Raw genomic sequence first — 21423 nt, 5'->3', positions numbered from 1 at the left:
ACTTATAGGAATGACATGGAGCAAGATTATTATTTCATTACTACATCTGATCTGGTTTTTGAGATATATCTATACTTATAATAAAGCTCAATGTGTGTGTGTGTGGCGCTCTACAGGCCAAACCATTCAACGTACAGCTACCAAATTTGGCACGTGTATACCTTGGAGGCCGGGAATGTGCACCTGGGGGTTATTTTTTCGAATTTTTAATTAGAATTTTATTTATTTAAAAATTAAGTGAAATTTTGGCGTATTTCTGCTAACTTCCGAAAATATTACCGCACAAAAAAGATTTTTACATGAAGTTAAAGATCAAAAATTTATCTTTTAAATGATACCAATGTTTTAACCTTAAAATTAAATTTCTATTTTTAATGAATTTTTAAATAAATATTTTAACTATATTTTTGAACAATTTTTTTCGTACAAAATAAAAATAAAATTTAAGCTGCACGAGCACGTTTCGCATTCATGGGGAAAAATTAGCTTTTTTCAAAGTGTTGCCATCACATTGATTAAAGCTCCAATTAAAAAGAAATTAAATCTTTTTGGAAATGAAATATGCAAAAATATAATTTTCGGCACGTGTCTGTAGGAAATGAAACAAATATGAAATATTATTTTTTCTAAAAAATAAATTCAAGAAAAATTATTTTATGATCTTTTACACTCTCTATATTATTAATCCAATACATCAGTTTTATTTTAAGGCAAGTTTTGTTTAATATGAACAGGATATCCATTCAAATCATGGCCACACAGCTAATTTGCAACCCTTTAGTAAGACACATATCTGCTAAAATGGTCTGAATGGAAAATGATTATATTTTATGTAACTTGATTCAATAAATGCTCTAATAAATAACGAATTTTTGATTTTACATAAAGCTTCTGCTGTGGAAATTACTATTAGCAAAATGTTCTTGAAACACTAATATTTTAAATAAAAAGAGTTAATTTCCAATCAACTAAATCAATCACTTAAACTGACTGATTTATGAAAATTTGAATATCACTATTCAATAAAAAAAGGATAATTTTAGATTTTCCATCGATCATTTCAAAGAAAATACGCCAATCAGCGCGCAGGTTTCTCAAGATTAATTGGCCTAAGATTATGAAAATGTTGAGTTTTTCTAAATTTTTAATATTCAAAACTTCATAAACAAGTCTTAGTTGATCGTGGAAAATAGAAACATTCATTCATTTATTTAAAATTTGGTGTGCCCAGAATATTTCTCAGAATCTGATACCTTACTGCATTAAATTTAGACTTCATAATTTTTGAAATATATTTATAGGCCGGAACAAAATATTATTATTGATTTTATTTCAATCCTTTTGAAAGCAAAACTAAAAACTGATTTTTATGCTGAATCTGAGAAATTTTTGTTGAATTATTCTTTGAGATATTACATAAATTATGAAAAATATTTTGTAGTTCACATAAGACTTAAATACCGAGAAATTCTGTTAGCAATACTCATATTCAATTATAATAATAATAAATAAATAACAATAAAGATGATAAATAAAATAAAACGCTTGGTTTTATTAAAAAATATCTTTACATTAATTGCAATTTCGTCATTTCCACTTTAAATTAAAGTTGAAGTTTTACCGGAAATGACAACAAATTAGCAAAATATATATAGTAAATTGAACGAAACGATCTAAACAACAGTATAAGTTTGGTACGACTATCAAAATTTGAAGATTAAAAATGTTTTGTTTGAGAATCTATTAAGAGACCAGTTACTTAAAATATTTAATTGAAAAGGGTAGCGAGCGATAATACTGGCGAATCGGCTGGTCGCCAAAGGCGGCTAGTATTATAATAAAATAACAATAAAGCCGTTCGTTTTTAATCTTTCTATCAATCTCTCTCAATATCGCGGGCCTAATTCTGCCCTGTTGGTGCCTATAGACAAAGCAGGCTTCATAACTTCTTTTTACTCACTCCAACTTCCAAAATTAGTTTTATTTTTGTTGATTTTAATTAATATGTATACAAGCAATTTTCAAGTAGCAAATATTATAAACTAAAATAATAAAGCAATAAGTTGAGAGTTCTTTTCAAGAAGGTTGGTTTCAATACTTCGTGTATGAAAAAAAGCTAAATTTAAAACTAATTTTCAAACAATAAAATGGCAAAAAATTAGAGCAATTTTTTGCCAACTCAATATAAATGATCTAAATAAAAGGATCTAAAATAAAGTTTACCAAGTTGTTAGCTTGCAAATCAATCAAACAACTGCAAAAGAAAGGACCGCGCTCATTTGCGAGTAAATTTGAAAACGTGAATAAAGAATGTTTCGAAATTTAAACGACAGTTGATTATAATTTTAATTAAATTCAATTACATGGCTTTTGTAAGTCGAATGAAATCTCGGAATTAAATTACTCTCAAAAAATCTTCAAAAACGTGCCAGTCCATCCAAAGTAAAAGGGTTTAACAATTACCTAGTTTATTCATTTGATAATTTGGCCTGTCTATAGGACCAATGTGGCCTGGTGGTAAGGCCCTAGCTTCGAAGAGCTTCAGGATCGAGACCTGATTCCACCGAAGAACCGTCATGTAAGCGAGTCACGTTAATCCGGTGCACGTTAAATCCGTCGGGGCCAAACGTCCTCCCGCTGGTGTGGTGTGGAAATTCAGAGAATTGGGTGTAGGTTTGGGTGTCGTTTTCATCATCTGACCATGGTTCAAAATTACGAGGTCCGTCACCAAATAGCCCTAGCATTTCTTTAAAAAAGGGCCGTTAATAAAACTAAACCAAACCAAACCGGCCTGTCTAAATCACATCAAATTCATTGTATTGTGCAGAGCATGATGGAAAAAAACTTCCTTCTCTCCATAAATTACTCTCTACAAGAGAAGGTTTCTTACCAGGAACATTGGAGGGAAGTTTAACATACCGTGTGAGATTTCTTGTTTCCGAATGAAGGTATTCTTGAATTGCGCATGTTATCTTTTCATCTTCTGAACTCGCCTCATTGCGTGCACAGATTTTAATTTTAAGATTTAAACTGCTGACACCTTTATACTAAATTTTAAAAAATTAATAACTTACCATACATTATGCTACTGCTGCGATATTTTTCACTATTTTGCAAAACATTCACTTAAATTAAGCGATATCCTTTAAATATACCAAATGACATTTTATGATGCATTTACTCACACAAAGAATAAAAAAAAAAAAAATTATACAATTTTTAAATTTGAAAAACTGGTCCACACCATACGATACTTCCTTTTTCAGTAAGAAAATGAATATCAAACAGGAATGACCACAAGTTGCCAGGCGATGACTCTAGCCTGAAGACCAAAAACTGGAATCGCATCTTCCTTTCGCATTCAAACTTCAGAGCTGTCAACTTTCCTGAATTCGGTTGTATGGAAATATTCCTTACTTCCGCTAGAATGACTAAGAGATACCGGAAGTGCATTTAAGGAGTTCCTGTTTCTATTCCTTCCCTTTTCCCTGTTGGAAATGTTTCCTGGCAAGGAAAAGGGAAGGGGGCGACGGAATTGAAAATGGTGAGGTAAACCCACAGCACAAGCCCAAAAATGATAGAGGTAAAATTCTTGTAAGATTTCTGAGTAGTGTTAAAATCTTCTTAATCATTTTTTAGATTATTATATACGCATTTAAGCGAAATATGTATGAAGTATATATATTTTCTGAAGTCGTACCTTCTCCTCTCATAGTTTTTCTTACTTTAGTTCTTCTTTAAGTTTTCAACTTCATACACTTTTCCACGTCTTACTGGAAAAGAAAAAAGAAAAAAAACCCCAAATTTTTTTTTCTTTAAAAATTTTATCGGATTTGCAAAATAAAATGAAACAAAACATTTCACAAGGCACTTGACGCTCCCATTCATTTTTTATACCTTTGAAATTCTATTTCAAATTTCACAATGAAATTCGCACGTTTGAATTTCAGTTTAAATTTCAAGTTAAAACGAGTTGTTCATACAAAATTTTGATACAAATTTTTGAAAAATTTGCTTTTAAAGCAACAGAATTACATACAGACATTAATTAAAATAATTATACAAAATTGCATACATATAAATGACAGAAATGTAAATCGTTTAATATATATAAAGAACTGCGCTTTATTGGTTTCCTCCATTGTTCAACAGTTTTTTTTTTTTTTTTTCAGTTTATGAAAGCTGGACTATCGAATACCAAACCTCGATTCGCATATTAGTTTATAATCAGAACTCTACCGAAACTTCAGTCATTTGTCATTCCGAAATAAAAATTCAAAAAACAGGAAATGATAGAGGCACTATAAAATAATTTTTTATAGAATTGTAAAGAGTGTCGTAGCAAGGGAGGGAAGAAGAGAGCATATATATTCTTGATTTGTGACTTCTAGGTGCTCGAAATAGCATAGTAGCAATCAGCGGCGTAACAAGGCAATATGGCGCACCAGCAAATTTTTGGCTTGAAAACCATTTTTCATTTTTGGAAGGTTCATAACAGTTGCAGTATATATGCAAATGTTACACCTTTAGTCGGAACTCTTAAGACCTTGACCCAGTGGAGCATTCAAAAATTTACTTCCCCCCGGGGGGAAATTCACCATTTCCATGAAAGAAGAATCCATTTCGGGGGTGGGGCATTTCAGATATAGCGATGAGAAGCTCCTGAGATGATAAATGATTTTCACTGCTCCAATGGGTACTGAAATGGTGTGGAGTGGCTACTTCTGCAGATGATCACCCATAGAAGGAGCTCTGCCGTGGCCGGACTCAACCTTAATTTCCCTCAATGCTGCCACGCTCATTATGTGTGCCTTCAGGTGGGTCCAAGTAGATATCTATGATTTCCATGAAAAAAGCAATTTCTTCAGTTTTAAATACCCACTTGGTAAAAATTTAAGAATATGCGATATCAGTCTTACTGCTCCTTGGAGAAAAACTGTTTAAGAATTGATATTATTTTGATCAAAATATAAAAATAAAAAGCAATTAAGATTTCACCATTTCTCTTTTTGCAAAATATTTAAGACTTTTTCATTTGCAAATGCATTTTTTTTATATGTATAACAGACTTTACTTAAAAGTATTTCAGATTTGATATTTCTTAAATTGCTTTTTTTAAATATTTCCTAATGGTTCCATTGTGTGATACATATATAAATTACATACTTTATATAAAATATTTTATAATTTAATAACAACATGTACAGATCTGTCAGAAGTGTACGTCTTAAAGCGACTGAAATTTTTTGAAGTTTTGGGAAATTATTACGTTGCAAAGTTCCTCTCGCTGTTGATCCAGTTTGTTGCAACGGCAGTTTTTTTTTTTTTTTTTTTTTCTTTATGGCTGACACCTTTCGGTCAAAATGTCAATGCAACGATATAAGAGGTAAAGAATAGAGGCATGCATTTCTAATGTATTTACTCTCCGATATAATTAAAATATAGCTGAACTTGCAGCGGTTCTGTGAATCCTTTTGTGATAGAAAATTACAACCTCCAGAAATTGTTAAAAAATTGTTATCTTAAAATAAGATTCAGGGATTCAGCTGGAATGGTTATTTTGCTTTCCCGCTAGGATTTTTCTAGTCTTCTTTTATTTGTTTAAAGAGACTCCCATTGAGAAAAATAGAATTGAAAACCGTCACTGATTGATACCGAATTACTTCAAGTTCTTTTAAAATACCGATACGCAACTGAACAGCAGCAAAGAACTTTTTTTGAGAGAAGATGAAAGAATGTTCAAATCAAAATTTTTAGACAGACGTTATTTTTTCCATTCTTCCCATCCACATTATTGGAGCGCTACAGTAAAATGAATATCTTGCCACTGACTCCAGAGAGAGAAATTCTGCTGACATTTCGGAAAACGGGAACGACCCGCACGTCGGAATAAATCGCTGCCCGTTTATTAGTCTTTTGCGCAAATCGTTGACGCAGCCGAAGAAGGACAATGTCAGAAGGATCAAAAGTTTGCAGATGGCTGAGCATAAAATGAGTTCTGGATTAGCAGAAATGAAGAAGAGCTAGAACACTTGAGGAATCGAAAACTATCCAATCCTTGATCACGTCCTATTGCAATATCTATATTTTAACTTTTATGTAATATTAGGAAAGCTTCGTTATCTATCCACCCTTCATAATAAATACTTATAAGGAAAAGTAAATCAAATGAATAGCTACCATTTAGGTACTGATTTTTAGTTTATATCATGTTGATCATGCATTTCGTAAATAAAATATCATTTTCCACGTCGTTGTAATATAAGAATATATAATATAAAGTGAGTCAGCGACAAAAAAAAAATGAAACGAAAGTTTATCAAAAAGTGCTATTTTGTTGCTTATAGAAGTGGAGAACAGTCTCTGCTCTTGTGGCAAGCTAGAATCGTCGGCTTATATGTTGCCACTTATAGAATATAATAAATGACTGCAGAATGGGAGTTTTATTTCTTAATACTTTCTAGGTTTTCACTATTTAATATTAAAAGCATTTGAATGAATTATTCCTCTTAATAATGAATGTAAAAAGCTTATTTTGTAACAAGAAAAGAACCATTTGTGTTTGTTTATACGGTCAATATTTCTTATGAAAGTCTAAAATTTCATAAAACTAAACTGCCGTTATTGTGTTATAATATTGTATATAAACCTTAATGAAATTTAAAAAATTCAGGTATCGAAAATTTATAATAACGCTTTTAATATTAAATTTTTGGAAGCGAAATATATTTGATGTTTATTTACTACGCATGATAAAATGAAGGATTTCATATAATTTTAATGAGTGACGATATTTTAATTTATCGCTATTTTTGTAAACAAAAAAATGGCGCAGTTTTTGCTCAGCATTTCTATGAAAGGGGATCAAAGGCAATTTTAAAATGATAAATTTCTGCTAAGTCGAAATGAACAAACTTCTTGGAAAATAAAGTTTGCTAGAACTCTTGATAAGCAAAAATAATTTATAATAAAATATTGCAAAAAATTTTAAATAAAATTCCTTTTAAAGTTAATATCTTTCTTAAAGGTTTGATATTTACGAAGAAGACAAGAGATTACAAGTGACTTTTTTTATACAAACATTCTTTTCGATCATTTGACATCAGTTAAATGAATAATCGCGATTTGTCAAATGATTTTGTTAAAGCACTATTCTTGCAACCTTTCGAAAAGAATTTTGAGCTTTTAAGAACAAAGGCAAAAATGACACATTCTAATATAAATGTCCGATCTTAGATTGGATACTTTTTTAAAGACATCCTAGGGATCAATTACTCTCAATTGTATTATTAACTATTCCCACAATTATATGGATTATAATTATATTTGCTTTCATATCAGAAGTAGCAAAATATGGGATAAACATTAGCATAAAAAAATGCAGCAATAATGGAAATTAAAAATATGTCGAACATTCAGACTGACGTCCTGCGGTTTACATCTGCAAATTGTGTGTTTGTTCTGCAGTGCGCATTGCCATTCTATAAAATCTTTGGAAACCAAAACTAAAAGCATGTGGGGAAAAAAACCGATTCACATTCATCAGCGAACAAAATGCCCTGCTTTCTTTCATTCGTCGGAAGATATCATTTTATTTCTCTTTATAACAGGAATAGTATAAACTGATAAAGAAATGCAAGAATAAGATGCAAAAAGAAATCTCTCTTTTTATAAGTAAGATGTCCATTTTAACATTAAAATGACTATCTTTCAAATAATAAAAATATATTCGATTTCATTTATTTCCCTGAAATAAGCAAATTTCCATTTCAGCGTAATGGCTCAGATGCACTTAAGGAAATCTTTCAATATTCACGAATATTTCTTTAGGTGACTGCCTACGTTCGAGACAATTTTTTTAAAGGCTTTTTAAGCTTTAATTGGTGTTTTCTAGTTAAGTGTGGTATTATAAGAATAAAAATCTATTTTAAAAAATTCTGTGACTGCCCCATTTTTTTGAATTGTTAAATTTGATGTAAATTTTAGCAAAAATTAACCAAAACGGTTTAACACTCTACACAAAATTAAAATCCAGCAATTAAAATTTTCTTTACACATATCATACATAACATAGTTATCTTCAAAATGAACTAAAATCTAAGAGATTTATTAAAATTCAAAAATATTATGAAGGTTTTTATGTAGCAATGTACACATTATTCATAATTTTTCAGATATTTCCTAACAAAAAAGGCTATAAGTAAATAAGTGTTAGATGTATAAAAAAACTTTTAGTTCATTTCATAGACAATGATATAAAGATCATTTTCTGAAAATTTCATTAAAAAATATTAATTAATGCTGGAGATATCATGTTAATGGTTTACAACTTTTATCGAAAAAATTATTTTGAGAAAAATGAGTTTAAAGTTTACAGTTAATTTAAAAAAGCATTTCCTCTTAATAAATCAGTCTAAAATTCTCCACATTTATAGGTCAAACCTTCTTTTACTTCATGCATTGCACATTTTTTCTTTCGCTGAGCTCTTTTTTTTTTCTTTCTTTGAACTTTTGCAGCTGGTAATGAGTACCTTTTTGAGCTACAAATTCGCTCATAATCAAAAAGCTTTAGTCCTTTATGAATTTGACTACCAACTTCTATTTCCAATTGATTTAATACACTTTTTATGCCATTCCCACCTTCATTAAATTGAAGGACAGCAATATAGGACCCCAAAGACAGAGTTTGGAGCTCAACAAAATGTTGTTTTGAGACTATATTCCAGAGCAAACCATTAAAACTCTCATTAGCATTTTGTGTCATTCCATGCAAGCACTTCTTTAACAGTTTTTGATCACAAAGCTGCATATATAAAGGTTTGATGATGTTAATAATTTTTTCTGGAAGTCCAATGGATTTCCCAAGAAAGGTTTACCCCTGTGCCATAGCTCGTTGATATTTACACCAGCTATCGACACCTACTGGACATTGCCCATGCGTAGGATGTTTCAAGCTGGAACAACAGTGGTAAAATGCTGCAATAACTCCAGACTGCATGTTATTTAGATGATCAAGATTACTACGAATGGCAATTCCATAGTAATTCTGTAATCTGTCGATAAAATTATCAGTTAATTTGCCCTTGCCTTTCAGGCCCTCTGTTGATTTTTTCAATTTTCTCAACCGACTGCCAACTCTTTTTTGCACGTGACCAATGCATTCTAATTTGGTGACCGTATTTGCACCATATATATTTTTCACAGCATCATAAGCTTTGGAGTCACCATCGCCATAATACTGTGTATATTGCAAATTTCTTGATTCTTCAGAGCGTTTAAATATACGATAGGCTCCGGCAGTCTCCATACTAGAAGCAGAACCTTTGTGATTTCGACAATGTGCTTTTTCTTGTTAGATTTTGACATGCTGTTACACTCTCTACAAAAATTGGACATTATTTCAATATCTAACACCTTTCCAGTGTTAACTGATATGCAACTTACGCAACCATTGCGGGAAGAATAACCACGTTTCTGCCATGTACCGTCCACAGACACTCCACAATTTGAGGTATTTTTCTGTGATATGATTTTATCAGCAGCAGTTTTCATAGATTTTTTAGCTGCTCCAGAAGCAGCCTCCTTAAGTTTTATCTTTTGATTTCTAAAAGTTCTTTTGAAAAGAAATGGCAAATCCAGAAGACAGAAAAGTTTTCTCCCACCATTATATCCTTTTCCAAACAATCTTAAAGCCAAAACAACAAGTGTGTTCAAGTGATTCTTGTTATCGACTTTCATTACTGAAGGAAATCCTTTTACAAAGCTGCAGTTTTTGCATCTTATACAAAAATTTGATTATAAACCAAATCTGGAATCTTCATGTATTCATGTATCTTCCAAATAATTTTTGAAACACATAGGGCAACATAATGCAGCAATTACGAATATCAATATTTGTACACTTATGATACGATTTCCAGTGAATTCAGAAAGAGTTTCTTTTGCAAAATCATCATAACTGGTACTTACAAGTTTCGAAACACTTGCAGTTAATTTCTGATCACCATTATCAGGAAGATCGCCATTATCAGGAACATGCTGATCATCGGTTTTGGTACTCGCATTTGAATAGCGATTCCCAACAAATTTTCGTTTCGTGCTGCGATATTTTATTGCGTGACCCATTTCAACAAAGTTAAATGTGATTTACGATCAAAATAAAATCTAGAAAAAATAGATTTCAGTGAAAAAATTGCAAAGAAAAATAAGAGTCGAAAAGCGAACTACAATGTAAACAGAGTCTCGAGAGAGTGACAATGTTGCCATTTAACAAGAAGAAAATTAAAAAAAGTAGATATTCAAAAGTTATGGCCGTGTACTAGCAACATTATAAAATTATTATTTGCGTTTTAAAACAAAAAAAAAGGTAAAAAATATGATAAAAGGGGCATTTTACAACAACTTCCGGTTGCAGACTGACACGTCAGGTTAATTTTCAACTACACTGCACTTTTTTAATTTGATATATCTCGGCTTCTAGAAGACATAAACTGAAAAGAAAAACAGTTTTAGAAAAAAAAATGTTTGAATTAAAATATTTTTGAAAAAAAAATTTTTTTTTTTTGACTAAGATGGTCGAAAAATGCCATTTTCAACGTAGGCATTCACCTTAAGGGAAGGAAATTTTCAGCGTAAATATTTTATCAGCCGATTTTTAACATGTACATTATAACATCGGATAGATGCCTTTATTGTGTTACAAAATAAAAAAAAATACTAACTTATTTCTTCAAACCCCATTTGTGAAAAAGAAAATCGGCAGTTATAGAATTACTAATGTTTCATCCAAAACTTCGCTTCAACATACATTTTTAAAAAATTGCTTCATGCTTTAAAAATGAGATTGCAACGGCTGAAAGTTCGTTCGTTTATGCTGGATACCATGTAAAATCTATGTAAGTGAAATTAGGAATTAGAAAAGTCACACCAAGCAAAACAGGTTAATCATTTCGCAGCACCTTTAAGTCATTCATCAATTGTTAAGAATGCTAGATTTAAGATTTTAAGAAATAATGCTTCCAATCTCTCTTTATGCGCGCGATCCTTCCTGAACCGCTCGTCCCGAATCCTCACGAACTCGGGAATCGCTATTTGCGGATGAATGATCTTTATTCTCCTCATTATCTTCGTCATTTGAGATTCAAGAAAGAAAAACAATAAAGAAGCTCAGCTGTTGTATTTTAGACACACCGTAAGAGAGGCAACGTTTTTGTTCTTACTGTTCCTTCTGGTTTACATTATCTCTTCCGACGTTGCATTATTTCGGATCTGACCCTAATTCGAATATTGTTATTTCTCAATCCTTTTTCTGCGAACCATTTCTCATCATAATGCTAGCTGTGTGATGTAACGTGATGATGTCATTGTGAAATAAAACCACACGATAAACAAGCAAACAAAAAAGATATTAAGGAAGTCTTGGATTTGAACTTGTATCGTTTTTGGATTTGAACTTCTATCAAAATGCTCATTAGCAAACATCCACTTTTGATGCCTTTATAAATGGATCATTTTCATCGAACTAAACGGTAATTACAAGATCACACACCCAATTTCATTTACTTGTTGCATTTGCACGCATGTGAGCTTATAGATGGTCAACATTTTGACAGATTCAATAAACTTGACAAGAATCTACACGTTCAATGTCAGAACTCTGAATCAAACTTCATTTCTTTTCTTACATTTTTGAATCATCGCATTCGCAGCCCTCATTCGGATTGGTTTTGAGATCGTCTGCATTGTAGATGCCAAACCCAGCTCTTTATGCTGACTTGTAGAGCCGACTTTCTATGAATGGATTCGTTCCAATTGACTGCAGACATCACGGATAGACAGACGGTCAACCGCTCAACGGATTTGATTCGAAATTTGATACGAATCTGCATTCTGAAAGCCAGTTCTGCGCATCGAATTCTGTATTTCCCTGGCACTGCAGCCTCTGAAAATTCAGCAGACATCTGCGAGCACGCATACCAGATTTCATCCGTCTACTTCAAGGTTTTCACCACAGACAGACATAGCAGCAAAAACATGTTTTTCGGACTTCGGGAAATCTGAAATGTTGTGATTTGTCAAAATCACGAATGGCATTATTATTATTATTATTATTATTACAGTACCTCTTATAAAAGAAATAAAAAAGATGACACAAATAATGACGTGAAAAAGTAAAAACGCAATGATACCCATTTCCTACATTGACACACGTATTATGATGGAATGAAATAATATTTTTTTATGTGTATGTGAGTGCATTTCATCATTGCTATCTAACAATGAAATTTTAATACTAATATTAAAACAGATGAAACCAGCTTAAAGCTTTATCATCCTAATATATTTTAGGCTATAGGATTAAATCTCTTTTAAGGGATTTAAACCTCTAGTCCGAATCTTAATATTAAAAAAAAAGAAATGTAAAGGAAAATTCAGCTTGATTTTTAAAAATTAGATCTTAAAATGGCATCGAATCTTATAATCAAAACAAATTTAGAAAATGGAATCCATTTAATTTATAATTACATCTAATTTATAAAAGAAAAAAAAAGGAAAAAAAAAAAAAAAACCTTTACATTCCAAATTTCATAGAGACAAAAATCTTTTTTTTTTTTTTTTTCAGAAGCAGATAGCAGAAGTCCAGAACGTCAAAAGGTACGTTTCAAATAGCGTGCAACAAAAAAATTCTGAATGATAAACGAACATCCAAAAAGAATAAATGTTTAGTGCAGCGATTCTCAACCTGTGGGGCGCGCCCCCCAAGGGGGGCGCGAGCCCACCACAGCGGGGGGAGCGAGAATATCCAAGAGAAAATATTATTTAAAAAAATTGATTAACTGACTGAAAGGAAAGCACACCTACACATAGAAAACAAAATACATTTCGACATATTTAATAACTTATTTAAGTAAAACAATTTACTAAATCAAAACTTACTTAATCAAAACATATTAAATTAAAACAAATTTAATAATTATTAGTGACTTCCTGGGGCCTGTCTTCCAGAGCAAAGTTTTTCGAAGGAAGGCTTAATATTAGAAATAGCCACTCTCAGTTCTGCCGAGATTTATATTTTGTCTTCACGTAGCCACAGCAGAAAATCCAGTTTCACAAAGGTAGAACGTTGAAAATGGTAATAGAATGTGATATGCCCTTGTTTTTAGTGCAATTAAAATCATCCCCTACTCCTGCCCAAAATTCAAATAGTGATTTATTACTAAATTGTCTTCTAGTTTCGCCACTTGTCGTGAGGTCTATGAATTTTTCTTCCTCATCAATTGAGAGTCCATCAGGAGTCTCATGAAATGGATTCCTAACTCACTCGTAACTTGCTATCAGTTTGTCGTTAGCAAGAAAATACATTTTAAAATTCTATGCCAGCATGGCTAAATGATTTTCAGTGGTTACAAAAGCAACTTTTTCATGTTCTTCTTCAGCCTTGTAAGTTTTAGTACAATCATCCACATTTACAAACATTGTTAGATTTCTTTGCTTTAAATTTCTGCTGCACAATTCCAATTTTTCACAAAAAGCATTAACTTTATCACTCGTATCCAACATAGTGTATTTGCTCCTTGGAGTTGAAGATTCAAGTTTATTGAAATTGAGCTTTTTGGTATGTCGACCAAGTAGCTCAATTTTCATCACAAATAAACCATCGCGAAAATTCTCGGCCTCCGATCTGTTTTCTTCTAATAAAATGTCGATTTGTTCTCTTAGTTCATAAATACGTTGCAAAAATTTCGCACGTGATGACCATCTTGCCCAGCAATAAAATAGTGAAGCTGAATGTACTGAACCCATGTCTTTACAAAGTGCGGAAAAAATTCTCGATTTCAGGGTGTCTCATTTTTATATAATTTACTACGGTTATAGCCGTAGTTAACACAATATTCAGACCAGGACTCATTTCTTTCGAAGCCAAAGTTTCGCTGTGGATCATGCAATGTGTCCAGACGTACTGAGGCGATTTTTATTCTACAAGTGCTTGTATTTCTTGGAATCTTCCGGACATTGAACAAGTACCATCGGTGTATATTCCGACGCAATTTTTCCATTCTATGTTTGCCTAGTTCATAAAATCATTTAAAATAGCAAATAATGCGAGGACTTTTGTTTTGAGTTCTATGGTTTGCAGAAAAGTAGTTCTATTACTGACATATTATCACAAAATCGAACATAAGCAATTAAATGAGCATCTTTATTACTATCTGCTGTTTCATCAAGCTGTATTGAAAACAATTTGTCGCAACTTCGAGAAAAGCTGATACTGTACATCTTCAGCTATATCACCAATTCGACGAGCAACAATATCATTTGAAACAGGTACGAACTGCAATTGTTTTGAAAAATTATCTCCAAACATAGTTTTTACAATCTCAATAGCTGCTGGCAAAATAAGCTCTTCACCAATGGTGAGAAGTTTTTACATCTAGCTATTTTATATGAAACTTTGTAAGATGCAATTAAAGCTTTTTCATTCATAGACAAAATTTCTTTAAAAAATGATTTTTGCTTTTAATATGATTTTAATTTCAATTTGAAGAATTCTCTGGGTTTGTTGACGTACTCACTATGAAGCGTTTCCAAATGTCGTTTAAGTTTATTAGGTTTCATGCTGCCTGCAGCCAACATTTATGAGCAAATGATACACCTTTCCAAATGGGACCAAACGGGGCATTTCTTCTTCATTTATTTCAGTACAGGTAAACCCAAAATTTAAGCATTCTTGAGAATATTTTCTTGATTTTATTTTCAGAACCATGCTCGTCTGTGTACTTGTTGATGCTTGACTGTCGTCTAATGCTCGCTTTCTGCTTAAAAATTTATCCATGAGTCTGCATAAATCTGCTGCCGTAAATATTTAATATGGTGAATTGCAATTAACACGAAAACATATATAACATACACATTCACGATATATTCGATAGCGATAGAAGGATCGACTCGAATGAGACTGGCTGGAATTGAAACTTGCGTTATCAAACATTTTTCTTCCTGTGAGAAAACATCTGCGCATGCTCGAGACGGTATTGGTCGTGTGGATTGTCTTCCATAAACATTACTTATTTTTTTCTCTTTTGTTTAATCATTATTCTGTTTTATTTCTTTTATTATTCGAAAAAATGTATTTTCAATTTCTAAATTTAGCTCACCCCGTCTAGGTTAATTTTCATTAATGAATTTTTCTACTTTCATATTCTTTTAACGTTATCTCCCTGTTTGGCTTTCATTTCAAATATAATATTTAAATTTTCCCTGCTTTCATTCGCTTCGTCTGTTTACTGCCCGCTTTGCAAAATGCCAGATGTGGTTTCTCGCCAATGTTGGCTCGCTTTTACTCTTTTTTTGGCAGTTAGTTAAAAATAATTTAAAAACAGAATACAAAACACACAATATACATTATTATTGTATACTTTTTATTGTAAGCGGGGGAGGGGGGGCGAGATGAAAATTATGATTGAAAACTGGGCCACGAATACTGAAAGGTTGAGAAACGCTGGTTTAGTGAAATACTTCATAATATTTGCTGTAAAGGACTTTGTACTGAATTTCAAGAGGAGGGGACGATATAAGGGAACATTTTCAAATGAAATTTATAAACATCGTTCACTTTTAAAGGAAAAAAATCGGATCGTTTTTTTTTTTTTTTTTTGTTTTTGTTTCAAACAAATCTTTCTCTTTAATTAAAACTAGATTTTCGACCCGTGATTAACTATTAGAAAGCTTGCAACGAGTGAATGGCCTTGATGGATCCAGTGAAGCCTTCAGTTGAAATGATGGGCACTTAGATTATTACTAATAGTGGCAACACGATGGTTCATGTGAAAACCTCACGTCGTTAGTGGATGAGAGCAATCGTTTCGTGCGAATGTCAGAGGCAGCATTTCCGCGTGGTTTAAATACATTTTTTTTTTTTAAATCTTAAACGGTGATTATCCTTCTGAATGCAACAAGTGGAATTTCATGGAATAAGGCTTCGATCATTTTTATGTTGTCCTCGTCATCTAACTACAATTCGAAAGCAAGAGATACGAATGAGATTGTCTTCTTGTTGGTTTAAAATAGAGCCTCAACAGAGATAAACTAAACTAATAAAGATAAAGGAAACTTATCTGGATGAATCCCTTTTGTTGAACACATTTATAAAATAGCAATATCTTCATTAACACCCTATTTATAGGGGGTGGAAATCGAATAATTAAATAATTGCTTATGGTTTTATTGGATAATAGGTCTTTTCATTTGATATGAATGAAAAAAATAATGTAACTGACTTTAAAATGTTATTTTTAATGTAATTATAAATGAACTGGTAATAGCGCTAACAAAAATTATTCATTCGCCTTAAATGTTTAGCGCACGGATTCTCGTCCGTTTCGAATGAAAGGACACCGAATGTTTTTGTAAGAAATTCGACTGCCATCAGTTGGTAGGGGAGAGCGGGAGTAGTGGACGATTCCGCGCACAGCTGTTTTCGGTGGCGCGGGAAATGATCTTGCTTACGCAGTGAAAAAGATAAGCCTTCCGGTTTCTCCCTTTTTAAAAGAGATATTGAAAGAAATCGCGGTTTCCCGCATACATTCGGTTCCCCTCTCTATTAAAAAGGGTTTTTAAAATAAAACTCCTTTTCAGAACAGTAAAACCAAATAGCAACTTCAAATATTGTGAAATCTGGCAATTTTCGTTAAAATAGATAAACTTGAGTCAATTTATCCATTTTTAATCGAAATGGGATCTGTTGGATGAATAAATTCTAAATGGTGTGATTCTGTGCTGCAGGGAAACTGGTTACGCGGTATTATTATGTACAAAATAAAAAATGCTTTACTTAAGGGATAGTTTAAAATCTTTATAAATGTCTCGAAATTATACGCGGCATATTTAAAAAAAAAGGATTTCCCATAAGGGATCCATATTCCTAAAAAAGCCCAAATTGACATCACAAACCATGTTGCTGACTTAAACAAGGAGGACGTCGAAAACTACTTAAAAAATTTATAAGCAATTTCGAGAAGAAGAAGAGTACAAATTGAGAAGAGTACAAATTAATCGAAGAAGAGTACAAATTAATCGAAGAAGAGTACAAATTAATCGAAAAACTAACCTACAATATATTTAAAAAAAAAACCGAATTAAAGCAATTCAAAAGCCTACAAAAGTATAGGAACAAATAAGGACGGAACAATTCTATCTTAGAATTCTGTGAAATTGTACATGACGTCATAAAGGTTTATGCTTTCAGTCTGTCGAAATGTAAACTCTGAAAATGAATGATTTACTTAGAATGAGTCATGAATTTAGTTAATCAATTTGCTTTGATAGAATTTACAAAGATTGCTGTGGGGGAGAAAACTATGCGAGTTTTAATTTTTTTTACCTTAAATTCGTTTAATAATATTCGTTATTTTAATAATTTGTTCCTTATTTTAATAACATATACGAATTTTTGATTAAATTGGATTAATATTTACATTTATGTTTAGAGATTTAATAAGAAATAATTCTTTTATTTTTAATTCACAAAATTTTACCTCAAAGCCACATGCGCGGAATTACCCGCCGTAGGGATTAATACGGCGATAATATACTTTTCAGGAAATGGTGTATTTTAAGCGGGGGGGGGGCAGATTGGCTTTCTGTCGGTTAATGAAAGTTGCAAATTAGTCAATGAAAAATCATTACTAAATTTACTATTACAAAACATGCTTAAGTATGTGGAATTCCCCCACTCTCTCTTACACTGTTGTTGCTTATGGCACTTGTCATAGATAAGCCGAGTTTGTGCATTTAGCTTCTGAGTGTAAAGCCCTCTGAACAGCCGAGGACAGGAGTCTGACTTCTAGCTCATATGAAGATGACAATCACACACTTTCTTGCACAATCCCTTTTTACAGGGGGGCTGGGGGGTGCTCTTTCACTCACCTCGCAGATAGAACAAAGGGTAAAGAACAACCATGCCCGAACTGGATTGAACCAGGACACGGTTGTATGACTTTTCCGTACCGGTCATAATCACTTTCGACCACTTCCCGTACCGGTCATAAAATTGTCAATCAATGGTCTTGTTTACAAGACGGTTCTGTTACTGATAAGGTTCAGTTCTAGAAGAGGTTACAACATTTTAAACGCAATCTAAAAGTGTCAGATTTGGCGAAAGTTAACATGAAGTGTAATACAATTTCGAATATTTAATGACATATTGTTTAATACAATTTCAGGCGTTTTAATACTATCTGATTCCTTTTATTTTTGTTTTTTATGAAGCATGAATTGCTTTTCAATGAATTTATTCAAAAATATATGATAAAAATCAATGACGAATGATATTTTTTCTCAGATAAATAGTGTATCCACTTCGAAACAATAATCTAGATTTTAGCAGATGCATTACTTTATATAAATACAACGATTTGCATTAAACGAAAGAGTTTTGGTTTCATTAGTTTTTGTTTTATTTCTTCTTGATTCATTTGTTTAATTCAATAAGTTCGAACACTGAAATATATGTTATTTATATATAGGCACTTAAAAAAAAGTAGTTTCTTAAGTTTGAAGTACAATTAAATGAGGTTAGTAGTATTGGAATGATTGCAAAAACAATTCTTGAAATGCCGTAAGTAGTTAGAAAAGCTTCCAACTACGGATGTTAAATTTCCTGTGCCATATCAATTTCAAAAAAATCATTTTCCAGAGTAGAAGCGCCATTACAAATTTAAACTTTTCTGTTTGTCATCGTAGATATAATTTAAATGTTGTTGAATTTTTTTTAAAATCTGTACTCTGATAAAGATAAATTATTTGTTCATTATATGACTTTGTATTTTGTATATGAAATATTGCAAGTCCACAGTGCATAAAAAGAAACAGAGTACTAAACCAGCAGTATGTTAATATTTGGTTAATTGGTCATTTGCATCTGCGCAAACCTGCAGGAGATGTTAGATGAATTCAAATTTAATTTTCTTCTAGATGCCCTATTTATTAAACATAACTCAAATCTACAGTTGAAAAATAAAACAGAATAAAATATAATTATACATATGTATTATACATTCTTTAGAAATTTTAACTTTTTTAACGATCGTTCTTGTATGTAAACTAAGTTATTAAAAATCGGGATGAATGAAGTTCTGGTAATGCACTCTTCAACATCTACACTTTTATTGAAATTCTTACTGATTAATTAAGCTTTTTTTTTCCTTCATAATTTAAATAATGTATTTATTTCTAATTTCAGAAGAATTCGTGGCCGTTTTAAACCTTCCAGGGACCTAAAGTAATGCAAATCCCGAAGCCCCTTTTTCTCTCCAAATATTTTATTGATTTTAATTTAATTTTTATTCAGCAATTTTAAATGGTAAATTTTCAAAAACTGCAGTCGTCCCTTTTTAAAACGTCCATTTCAATATTGTACATATATAAAAAATGCACAGTTAAAACGAAAAATTAATTGTAAGCAAAATATTGAAAATAAAAGGCAACTTTCTATAATACTCTGTTGCTATTGGCGATAGCGAGGACCGAACTCGCAATGTTTGGGTTCGTAGCCGAGTAACAGGACCACAAGACAAAAGTAATTACTCGTGTCTCGTAGCTGTTATCTGGCTTATAAAGCGTCAGCACAACTCTAAACAATATTGTAAAAGGAGGAAATATTTTTTTAAACTGAAAAGCTCCAATTTTTTTTAGAATTATAAAATAGCATAATGAATAACTTGTAAATTGTAATTAGGAATATTACTAGAATAAGGTTTCGTAGTTAATTTAATGAATGTTTGATTTTGACTTGAATAAATTTGATTGCATGGACTCTGTCATTAAATGAAAGTTTAAAACTAAATAACTTTCTGCAACTGCTAAAAATTATCAAGAGATGAGGGGCTCCTTGGCAATTGCCTATTTAATATTCTGCCCTTCTTTCCCCCTTGATTAGAATTATTTAAATAATCTCTTTGGACTGTTGACATTACAGCTCCCGTATCTTAGATTCTAATCTCTTAAGGATTTAATTATATTTATTAGAAATGGCTTTAAGGGAACGGTTGGATGTGCCCATTGATTCGGACGTTCTTAAGTCATTTTTTTTCCCCCAATCGAAACAATATGCATGTTGCAGACATTTTGCTATGGAAAAAATCTGGTTATCTCCCAATGAACCCATAGTTTGCAGAAGTCCAATCGAGATCCATATAAGATTTCAAGAGTAAATGAATTTAGAACATTGGTTTCTTTATTGAAAGGAATAAAGCCAGGCTTCTGTTATTGCATTGCAGGAGAAACACTCACTGCAATATTACAAAAATTTTTAAAGTAATGTTTTATTTCCTCATGAGCGAACATTCACTTTTATTTCTGTCATTTTCTTTTAACCATAATACGTGAAACCTTGATTAAATCTTCAGTATATTTTCATTACAAAAATTTGCAATCGTCTTATTAAAATGAAATGAATCATTTTCTATTAATATATTGTTAAATTAAAAAAATTGCATTCTAATACTTTTGTAAAAGCTGTCATTTTTTTTCTCAAAGTAGGCTAACATTTTAGTGATTCAATTTGAAGGAATATTTAACAGTATGTTAACTCTATAATCCACTAAAAATAATTTCAACTATTTCTTAGATCGCATTTATATTTGAAAATGACTGTCAAAGAAGCCTCTCACAAGGAATGTTCAAATACTTACAGTATAAAAATATTCCTGCCATAGTTCATAATAATGAATTTATTATGAAATTCCTATATTACTAATATTAAATATCACGAACGTAAAGAAATGTTTCCCATTTTCTCCTCAGCAACGAAGATAAGGAATACAAAATGAGCCCCATTTGCAGCACAGGTAGCAGCAGTTATATGCTATTGTATTTCTCTTAATAGAGAATAATCTTTTATTGAATGTCGATAGTTCATGGAACATACGGTATATCAGCGACTTTTAATTTAAATAATATATACTTGAGCGAAAAAAACACTATTTTTATTTTCATTGTGCTTTGCACTTGCCCAATTTTCTATTTTTCTATCTATATTTTATGAACATAATTTTTATTTTTTCAATTATATCACAGGTAAAAGTAGCAATATTTTAAAATGGAGGTATTTAAAAACATTTACATTGCTTCATTTTGAAGTTAAACCTTATTCGTAAATACAAAAAAACATCAAAAAAATATTACAAGCATACCTAATATTGAAACTTACTCATAATGGAAAAATATACATAATTTTCTTATTCTGGTCACAACAATAGAAAAGAAAATATTCGTGAACAATGAAATGAAATATTCGTAACAACAAGGCAAAAACCAAGATGAAATATTCGTGCGACCGATTTTCAGTTTCTTTTCAACAATGAAATATATTGTTTCAAAATACGTTTAAAATATTTCAAAAAGTTTGTTAAATATAGAAAGAAA

General features: G+C 31.4%; 1 protein-coding gene across 1 annotated transcript in view; it reads right to left on the bottom strand.

Moving 5' to 3' along the window:
- Positions 1 to 3262, bottom strand: part of LOC129968453 (mucin-5AC-like) — a 77500-nt gene extending 74238 nt beyond the window's left edge. Inside the window, exon 1 of the mRNA XM_056082323.1 lies at positions 3245 to 3262. Coding sequence (XP_055938298.1) covers positions 3245 to 3247 — 3 coding nt within the window. The 5' untranslated portion in view covers positions 3248 to 3262. The remainder of the gene's footprint in view (positions 1 to 3244) is intronic.
- Between the last annotated feature and the right edge of the window lie 18161 nt (positions 3263 to 21423).

The sequence above is a fragment of the Argiope bruennichi genome, chromosome 5 (genome assembly GCF_947563725.1).
Source record: "Argiope bruennichi chromosome 5, qqArgBrue1.1, whole genome shotgun sequence".
Lineage (NCBI taxonomy): Eukaryota > Metazoa > Arthropoda > Arachnida > Araneae > Araneidae > Argiope > Argiope bruennichi.
Note: the sequence above shows the minus strand (reverse complement) of the source record. Positions and strands in the feature narration are given on the sequence as shown.